The 10,443-nt window shown below is 37.7% G+C and overlaps 1 protein-coding gene and 1 long non-coding RNA gene across 2 annotated transcripts in view; both read right to left on the reverse strand.

Moving 5' to 3' along the window:
- The window catches only part of LOC119877242, a 32,704-nt gene extending 26,182 nt beyond the window's left edge, over positions 1–6,522 (reverse strand). The window contains exon 1 of the long non-coding RNA XR_005373437.1: positions 6,459–6,522. This is a non-coding gene — a long non-coding RNA (uncharacterized LOC119877242). The remainder of the gene's footprint in view (positions 1–6,458) is intronic.
- On the reverse strand, positions 1,294–2,208 carry LOC119864124 (olfactory receptor 4C11-like). Its single transcript, XM_038563263.1, has one exon. It carries the CDS (start codon positions 2,206–2,208, stop codon positions 1,294–1,296), a length of 915 nt encoding a protein of 304 aa, XP_038419191.1.
- Positions 6,523–10,443: the final 3,921 nt, after the last annotated feature.

Consider the following 10,443-nt stretch of genomic DNA (forward strand, 5'->3'; position numbering starts at 1 on the left):
GTGGACAAATTTCCCACTTTTCCTTGCCCTTTTCTTGCTTTTCACCTTGCCTCCCTTCTCCCCTTTATCCTCCCTTCTGTGTATTTCTTTCTGCATATTCCTGCTGTCAAACCCCCTCACTGTCTCTTCTTTCTCCCTTGTGAAGAGCAATGGGAACGACCCCCGAAAAGGCAGCTGAGGGGCTGATACCACCCATCACTGCCAAGTATAAGATTCTCCTTCTCTCACCACTCACAGAATTTTGAGAAAATTTCGAGTCACAGTACAGGTTTTCACCAATATTTAAGCTTTTATTAGAGGTTGAGGGTCCCTCCATGTAGATTCCTCAGTGAGGCAAGCTCAAGTATAGATTCCAGAGCAGAATTTCTTAGAACACCTTCTCCAAATGCCAGGTTGTCAAGACAGCCCCCTACATTAAGTTCCAGTTACATATGGATTAACACCTTGACCACATTCATTACGCTAGAATAAAACTTAGACAAAGAATTGGTGTGTGCTCACACACACAATCATTCTCTCACTAGTTAATGCTTTCCTTCTGAAGGCAAATTGATCCAGGAAGCTAAATTATCATGTTATTCACATATTCATCTTGACTATGACCAGATGTCAAAACCTTTCAACTAAGGTCTATGATAGGTTTTTCTTTCTTTCTTTTCTTTTTTTTATTTATTTATGATCGTCACACACACACAAAGAGAGAGAGAGAGGCAGAGACACACGCAGAGGGAGAAGCAGGCTCCATACACCGGGAGCCAGACGTGGGACTCGATTCCGGGTGCCCAGGATCGCGCCCTGGGCCAAAGGCAGGCGCCAAGCTGCTGCGCCACCCACAGATCCCAATGATAGGTTTTTCAAGGTGGTTTGGACTTCAAGTAATCCTATTCTTTTTTTTAATTAGATTTTTTATTTATTCATGAGAGACAGAGAGAGGGCGAGGGGGCAGAGACCCAGACAGTGAGAGAAGCAGGCTCCATGCGGGGAGCCCAATGTGGGACTCGATCCCGGATCTCCAGGATCACACCCTGGGTCAAAGGCGGGCGCTAAACTGCCAAGACATCCAGAGATCCCCAAGTAATCTTATTCTAATGCAATCCTCTCAGAATAAGGAGTCTTTATATTTATTACTATTTATTAATATTAATACAATTAAATATACAAAAAGCATGATTACAAATACTAATTGGTTTTAATCCTGAAGGAAAAATTTTTTATCTTTCCTGTCCATGAAGGAAAACCAAACTGTTAAGGAAATATACATTAGAATCCCTGAATATCATGTATCAGCAGAAGTCACCCTTTGCTACACCATAACTTTTTCATGGCATTTTTCACTTCCGCATTCCTCAGTGTATAGATCAGAGGGTTCAGCAAGGGTGTCCCAATGGTACAAAACACTGCCACCACCTTGTCTACTGGAAATGTGGTTGCCGGGCGTGTATACATGAATATACATGGGCCAAAAAATAGGACAACCACAATAAAATGGGAGGTGCAGGTCGAAAGGGCTTTTCGCCTTCCTTCTGCACTGTGGTTTCTCAGAGAGTACAAGATGACAACATAGGAGATAAGCAAGATTATGAAACTCACCAAGCATATGGCTCCACTATTAGTAACAACTAGCAAATTTATTACATAAGTGTCCATGCAAGCAAGTTTCAACAAGGGCTGCAAATCACAGAAATAGTGATCAATCACATTGGGACCACAGAAAGGCAATCTCGAAGCCAGGACAATTTGTGCTGAAGAGTGGATACAGGATCCCACCCAACCCAGAATCACCAGCACACTGCAGACATGCCTGTTCATGATGGTTGTGTATCGCAAGGGCTTACAAATGGCTACATAGCGATCAAAAGCCATGAGGATCAGCACGAAGATTTCCATGCATCCAAAGAAGTGGGCTGAAAAGACCTGAGTCATGCACTCCTTGTAGGAAATGGTCTTCTGCTGGGAAATGGCATCCACAATCAATCTGGGGGCAATGGTTGTAGAGAAGCAGGCATCAGCAAAGGACAGGTAAAATAGGAAGAAGTACATGGGACTCCCAAGAGTCCTGCTTCTTTTAATAGTCACTACAATGAGAAAGTTTCCCAACAGTGTGGCAAGGTAAAGCATTAAGAAGACCCCAAATATTGCTTTCTGTTTTCTTGGATCCTGTGTCAAGCCAAGCAGAATGAATTCATTCACGCTGCTATTCATTGACATAGTAGTTTGCAGGTAAAGTGAACTTGATAAAAGCTTAATCTGCAAAAGAAGAAAAGATGTGACATCTTGGGGAGATCATTGGGCTGACCTCTCAATTCCTTATTTTTGCTGTTAACCTCCAATTTTTTTAATCCCTGTGAATCTTTGTAAATCTGCAAAAGTCCAAGCCTCTCCCCGATCTCTGTATTGATTCAAAAACTAACCCAATTGGATCAAAGCTTTTGCATTTGGGTAATAAAATGTCAATATCCTTTAAAAATTTTGATTCCTACCAAGTTTGAAAATGGCAGAACTTGTACTTTCCTTGGTCAGGTGCCTTCACTGCCTTGAAACTTGGCCTTCAGGCAGCCAGGGTGGCTCAGTGGTTTAGCGCTGCCTTCAGCCTGGGGCATGATCCTGGAAACCCAGGATCAAGTCCTATGTCAGGCTCCCAGCATGGAGCCTGCCTCTTCCTCTGCCTGTGTCTCTGCCGCTTCCTCTCTCTCTCTCTCTCATTAATAAATAAATAAAATCTTAAAACAAAAAAAGAATTTGGCCTTCACCTGAAAATTTATGTCTAATAGTTGCCCTACTTTACCTTGAGATTCCTTAAGAATGAAAAAAAGATTTTTATGATCATGTATACACACATCTAGTTCATGTATTTTGCATTTTATCTATGTTCTCCGAAATCTGAAAAACACTATTCCGATATTATTTAGCACTCATTATGTTGGAGAACGTCCTGAAGAAAATATCCTCAGTTGAGTTCACTGATTTTGGGGTCCCTGACTTCATCTCTGAGCCTATCAGTATCTTGGATGAAATATCCTTTACAAAAACTTATTTTGACAGTCTTTAACCTCTTGTGTTCTATGTCACCTTCACTGATAATCATATTTGATAACAAAGGCCTGGAAAACTTTGAGGTTTGTCATAATTGAGGAAATTTCCTGTTTACCCTCTTACTGTTCTATTAAACTGATGTCATCGAGAATCTCTGCATATGAATTCAATGTGGAAGAAAAATCTTAATGATGTCTATATTCTAAACAGTGTTTTTACACATATATGTTCCTTTTTGACCCTGAGTTGCCTTATTTCTAAAAATACCATTTGAAGAAAATTCGATAATTCAATATACTATGTTATGATTTTTCTGTTTGAAGTTCTTGTCCATAGCATATATAGTTTGTCACTGAAATCATTGTATGCCATTGTGTGTTCTGATTTTGACTTGGAATTATTATAACACTTCTTCCCATGTTACTATATTTTCCATGGTTCAATTGTTCATTTCATAACCGACATTGTAAAATTTTTCTAAATGGTATTTATTTGACCCTTTGTCCACCGAGATATTGCTGTTGCTTTCAATTTTCATTCTCACAAACAACAATTCAGAGTAATTTTACAATCATGATATTGCTGCTCCAAATGCTTGATATTGTCATTGCTATTGGTAATTATTAAAAGGTTCTTCAATATTTTGTGTCCATTTATTAACTATATTTTATTTTCAAAAAATTCATGATATCATTAATTCTTCAAAGTACACAGAGGAATGAGAGAAGAAAATTACACTCTGTCTCAAAATTATTGACTCTATGATCCTACTCTCCAGAAATGACTATTTTTATGTGTTTTTTAAACATTCTAACAATATACTTGTATATGTGTATCTCTTTTGTATATACAAGTATGCCAATATTTCAAGGTTGATGATATTCCAAAAAAGCTGATGAACATGCAAACACAAGTTATTTTGTGACATTATCTTATTACCTCACTGGGATAATAGTAAATAACTATATTTTATTATGTGCATATACCTTTTTATCATAAACCACATTTAACAGTTTTATTGCATTTTTAAAAAAGATTTTTATTTATTTGTTCATGAGAGACACAGAGGCAGAGAAGTAGGCAGAGGGAGAAGCAGGCTCCATGCAAGGAGCCCGACGTGGGACCAGATTCGGGGTTTCCAGGATCAGGCCCTGGGCAGAAGGTGGCGCCAAAACAATGAGCCACCTGGTATGCCCAGTTTTACTGCATTTTATATTTAATGATTGACCATCTGAGAATTTTTCATCTTTTGTCAGTTTATATTTTGCAGTCTTGATATTTTATCTGGAAAGGCTATTAATCTAGCAAAACATTACATTTTCTGGTCAAGAACACAGGTGCTAGATCCCTATGTCTTGAGTTCAAATCCTAGTTCCACTATATACTGGTTTGGGAAAGTCACTTTGAGCATAATCATGGTACCTAGGTAGATAAAATGAGAAAAATACCTGGCTTGTAGTGAGTAAGAACTATTAATTGCCACCTCTGCTTCTTTCACTCTCATGATTTTACTTTTACTGTGTTTCTGGGGCTTTTTCCCTTTTCCTGTTTTAATTTAGCCAATTTTCCTATTTTAATTTAGCTTACTTCCAAAACATTTTAAAATTATACTATCTACTCACTTCTGTCATAATCCTACAATAATCTTTTCTTTTGAGTATTGACTCACAAATATCTGGAGTTATTGTAAAAAAATGGGAAAAATATTCCACTGCTCTTAATAGTTTGAGTTTTAAGATAAATATAGTTGAGATCATTCATTATGTAAGGCACACTATCATTGATATTAGAAGAATACAAAGAGAAAAGAGACAAGATTACAAATTTCTAAAGAATAGCTTAGGAGTGAAAAATTCAGAATTATGTTAACAGATGAATCATAACTTTAACTGAAGAAAGACATTCTAAATTAGGTTTCCTAAGATGCAGATATTCTAAAGCAGGGCAGGAGGTAGGTTAGCACAGCGATAGTGCTTAGAAACCGAAGTCACACAGCGTAGATTTGTACCCTACCCAACTGCCCACTATGGTGAGATATGTAACAAGTCCCTTGATATCTCTGTGCTTCATTTTCTTCACCTGTAAACATTAAAAGCAAAGCAACCTACTTTTTAGGGTTTCTATGCAGGCTAAATAATTCAATATGTACAAAGCATGGGAGGTCTGTGCGCCTGCAATTGCAATCGTTGCTTTCATTAGGATTATTAGTATCAATTTTCCATTATGATGATTAGTATCAACTTTCAAAGATATTAATCTACCTTGTTAATTTACCCATAAAACAGATGCACAACTGTTTTGCACACTAATGTTCTGAATGGCAGACTTGTCACAATTGATTAGACATAATCACCATAACACACCATCATCAATGAGAGGCCAGAGTTAACCCTAGGGTTCACTCTTCGTGTGGTACATTCTATGGATTTGGGTAAATGTTAAGGACATGCATCCATCATTATAATATCATACAAAGCATTTCCACTGCCCTAAAAGCAGAAGCATTTTAGACTCACAAAATAGAGAAGATAATTCTTTTCATGTAGTGTCTAATATTCATTATATTCTGAATAAAATATCTCACACTATTTTTGTTGAAGGAAAGCAGCAATTTGAGTTCGATACTTATATGAGTTTGCATTGTGAGAATTATCAGTACATATGTACCACAAAATCAGCTTGGTATTTCACAAAAATCAGTACTACAAATGGCCAATCCTAGAATTCTTTAAATGGACCATCCATGTTTCTAAATGGAAAGAAAGGACACAAATTCAGATATTCTCTCTTCTCCTCATCCTCTACCTTACCTCTTTTTATCACCTTGCTATAACTTGAAAAGGAAAAGTGCATTCTAAAAATATGATGAACCATGAATATGATAAAATGGCTACTATGGTTTTCTAATGCAATGGCTGAAATACTCACCATGACTTTCAAAGCCCACCATTGCTGTACCATAGTCTTGCTTACCACATTTCCTCCCATGCCTCTGGGCATGTATGCGCCAGGCATGCCTGACATTGCTGTCCTTTATAAATATGCCTCCACACCATTTCATTCACTAAATTTTCAGGATTTCTTAGTGACAAAGACCTTCCTCTGATTAAACCTCCACTCTACATTCCTAACTGTGCACACTGTACTCAGTTCAGATGCCATCTGCGAAGTAAAATCTTCCAGGTTTTAATGAAAACCTTTGTTGCTAATGACCACTCAATGGGAAGATATATGTGAGTATGTGTGTATGTGCGTGTGTGTACTGAATAAAACAATCCTTAATTATAGTCTCTTTTCATTTTTGTTTCAATATCTTTGTTCAACCATTATTTATCTCATAAAGCAAGTACAAGTGTTCTATTTTGGGCAAATCAAGTTAGGCTGGCAGGCAGTTTAGCAGAGAGAAGAAACAAAGAAAGCAGTACCTCTAGCCTTTGTGCTCCATGGCAACCTCTCCTTCTTGGACACTCCACCTCCTACTGCCATGAGAAACATCATTCCTCAGCCACTTGAGTGGAGCCAGCATAAAGCCAGAAACCATAAATAGGTTAAGAACAAAACCATGGACATATCCAGTACATGTCCTGACTAGCAAACGGATGAAAAATTCTGATGAGTCAGAAAAAAAAGAGACCAGCATTTATATTTATACTTAAACGTAAATACACAGTGCAAGGGTGAGCAAAGAATTTTGCTAGGGACCAAAGAGGGCTTCATCCAAGGATTTCACTAGAGTTTTCTTCTCATTCCTCCACTCTGCAGATCCTTTACTCCAACATCAGAAAGAAAATGTAATTCTTAGGTATCAGGGGTTTGGCAGCCAACATTACCATCAATATATCGGAACAAGGGGATCCCTGGGTGGCGCAGCGGTTTGGCGCCTGCCTTTGGCCCAGGGCGCGATCCTGGAGACCCGGGATCGAATCCCACATCAGGCTCCCGGCGCATGGAGCCTGCTTCTCCCTCTGCCTGTGTCTCTGCCTCTCTCTCCTCTCTCTCTCTCTCTGTGACTATCATAAAAAATATATATATATATATCGGAACAAGGAGTATCATAGTGCCATAGTATTGTGCTAACAACACTCTCTAAGAATACTGACTGCCGTGGTCAGTATACAGCCTTTACTTTTCCTGGCCTTAAACCTTGCAAGTAAGAAACCCACCTGTGTAAGATACTATACCTCTACACCCTTCAGTGTACCCCTCATTCAATAAGAGTTGGTCCTGAGACAGTGTTGCATCAAGAACAGTGAAAGGAAAAAGCCTGACACATCAGAATCTTTTCATCACTGAGAGAAATGCTTCTGGAACTTCATGCTTTTCAAAAATTTAGAGAATTACATAATGGCAACTGCCAGTAATCCAGTGCTGAATGGTGATCAAGAAAAGAACATTGCATAGTTGGCTTGAAAACTTACCATAATTCTTGCACAGAAATAGATGAGATCCAATAGAGAGCTCATAGTTTTTGCTCTTGCAAATCTGATTTATTTTGAAGATGAATCATGTGCAGTGTGTTTGCAACATGTAAACTGTCCTTCAAATGTATCTTCTTGGCTTTCCCTTGCAGGATCCATGGGGAGAGAAGATACACCATAGGTAGCCCTAATCTTTCCTGGAGACTTGGGTTAGAATCTTCAATAAGGTCTGTAATTATCACAGAAAGTTTCTTATATCTACTGTTAGAATTTTCTAGAATATAAATGTATAATTCCCACTATTCTATGATAGAAACATCTCTAAAGCCAGCTCTCGTACCCCAAAACAATTCCTTGGCAGAGCAAGTGGACTAACATTTCTTCTTCCTACACCTGATATATATAGACAATTCATAGAAGTTCACAAATACCCAGCCTTTGGAGGGATAAGAGCTCTGCCCTTCCCCGCCAATCCCAAAGGATATGCTCTTAAACTACTAAGCTCAGTCACTCCTGGACCACTGCAAACCATGGTGCCAAGTAATCCCAGAGAAGGTTGTCAAGAGGCAGATTCTTCCCACAGAGTCCTTCTCCCCTCCAAGACTCTGAAGGGACCCATCTCATTTCTGTTACCAACTGCTCCACTGGTGCCCTTAGGAGAAAGTATTCCTTCAAGTCACACTGAAGTATAGGCTAAAATTCCAAAGGCTTTACTCTTTACATTGAATGTTTTCTAACAACACACAAAACTCTGAGCACAGGTGCACATTCCAACACATGTGATATGACTGTATTCTAGCTTCATGATTCATGTCTCTGTGAATTTAAGCAACTTTCTTCACTTCTCCCAATTTCCTATTCTAGAAAATGTTACTGTATATATAATAATTATTATCCATCTTAATAATACTGATATAATCTAATACTTGAAAATGAGTAATTAAAATTTCTACAATTTCTATAATATATGGAAGTTATTAACTCAGCAACAAAGCAGAAGAGAAAGTGGAAATGAACACCAATAAAAAATAAATTTATAAAAACTAAAGAAAATACTTTAAAAGATTTTTTTGTTTCAAAAGCAACTAAAGTTATACATTACATACAATAAAATGCACATTTTTTTTTGTCTGACAATTCTATACATTGCTTAGTGCTCACCATAACAGGTGTACTCTCAATCCCCTTCACCCTATTCACCCATCTGGCCAACTTCCCTTTGGCAACCACCTTTTTATTCTCAGTATTTAAGAATATGAGTTTTTTGGTCTCCTTTTTTCTTTCCATTTGTTTTCCTCTTAAATCTACATATGAGTGAATTCACATGATATTTGTCTTTCTCTGTCCGAGTTATTCACTTATATTAGACCCCCAAACTCCATCCATATCATTGCGAAATCATTTTGAAAAAATCCAATAGTGGAGTTACTGGATCATATCATATTTATTTTTCACTTTTGAGAAAACTCCACCATGCTTTCACAGTGGCTGCACCAGGTTACATTCCCACCAGCAGTGTATGAGGGTTCATTTTATTCAAAGTCTTTGCAACACTCCTTATTTCTTGTTTTTTGAATTTTAGCCATTCTGACAGGCATGAGGTGACATCTCATTGTGGTTTTGATTTGCATTTCCCTGATGATGAATGATGTTGAACATCTTTTGATGTGTTGACTTGTTATTTATGTGTCTTCTTGGAAAAAATGTCTATTCGGGTTCTCTGACCATTTTTAAGTCAGATTTTTAGTCTTTGTGGTGGTGAGTTTTATACATTCTTTACGTCTTTTAGATATTAACCCCGTATCATTTTCATCTGTCTCCATGTATATTTTTATTTCTTGTCTGATTGTTTAGTTCACCTGTTCATTGTTCAGGAGCGGGTTATATAGCCTCCATGTTTTGTGTTCTTTCTAGGTTTCTTCTTGTAAGTACTTATAGTTTCATACCACTGGGAACAAAAAAGGTATATAATATGATTTCAATCTTTTTTAGTTTCTTAAGGCTTTTTTGCTTGTAGCCTATGTGATCTATTCAAGAGAATGTCCCAGTGAACCAGAAAAGAAACTATCTTCTGCTGCATTAGGATATAATGTTCTGAAAATAAATGTAGGGTCCATTTGGTCACATGTGTCCTTCAAGCCACACTTTTCTTGTTGATATTTTGTCTGGGTATCTCTCTATTGATATAATTGAGGAGTTAGAATTCACTACTACTGTAGTATTATCAATTCCTTCCTTTTGTCTGTTAATAGTTGTTTTATGTAATTAGATGCACCCATGTTGGTACATAATATTTAAAATTATTATATACAATTTTTTATTGTTGGACTCCCTTGAGACCTAAGACACACATAGGTGAAAAGAGAAGGGATGAAAAAACATTTACCATGCAAAAAGAAGCAAAAGGAAAGCTAAGGCTGAAATACTAGTATCAGACAAAATAGGGGAGTCATGTCTCGTCTCTTCTCTGATCAAAGTTCTCCAATGGTGCTCCACTTCATTTCATCAAAAGGGAAGACATGTAATGCAACCTACAAGGCTCTATGTGATCTAGACCCAACAATACCTCTTTGATCTCACCTAGTACTCTCAAGGATCCCATCTCATTAGCCTCATACCTTCCCAGACATTACTGTGGTGTATATCCACATGGCTGACACCTTCACCCTCTTCAAGTATTTATTCCAATGTGATGTCTGCCGTGAAGACTACTCTGACCACCTACTTAAAGCTGCAGAATGGGGTGAGACTTAACATGGCAGAGGAGTAGGGGATCTTCATCATCTCTCGTCTCTGGAAATCAGCTGGATACCTAACAAATCATACCAAACAACTGCAAAATCAACTGGCAATCTGAGAAAAAGTTGCTACAATTCTACAAATAGAAAATAACCAATTTTTGCAATGGAGGGTGTATAGAGAAATGAATCTGAGGCCATCTATCAGAGGATAAACCATGGGCATTGAAGCCTCCATTATTCAAGTACCAAAA

Source organism: Canis lupus, chromosome 18, assembly GCF_011100685.1.
Source record: "Canis lupus familiaris isolate Mischka breed German Shepherd chromosome 18, alternate assembly UU_Cfam_GSD_1.0, whole genome shotgun sequence".
Lineage (NCBI taxonomy): Eukaryota > Metazoa > Chordata > Mammalia > Carnivora > Canidae > Canis > Canis lupus.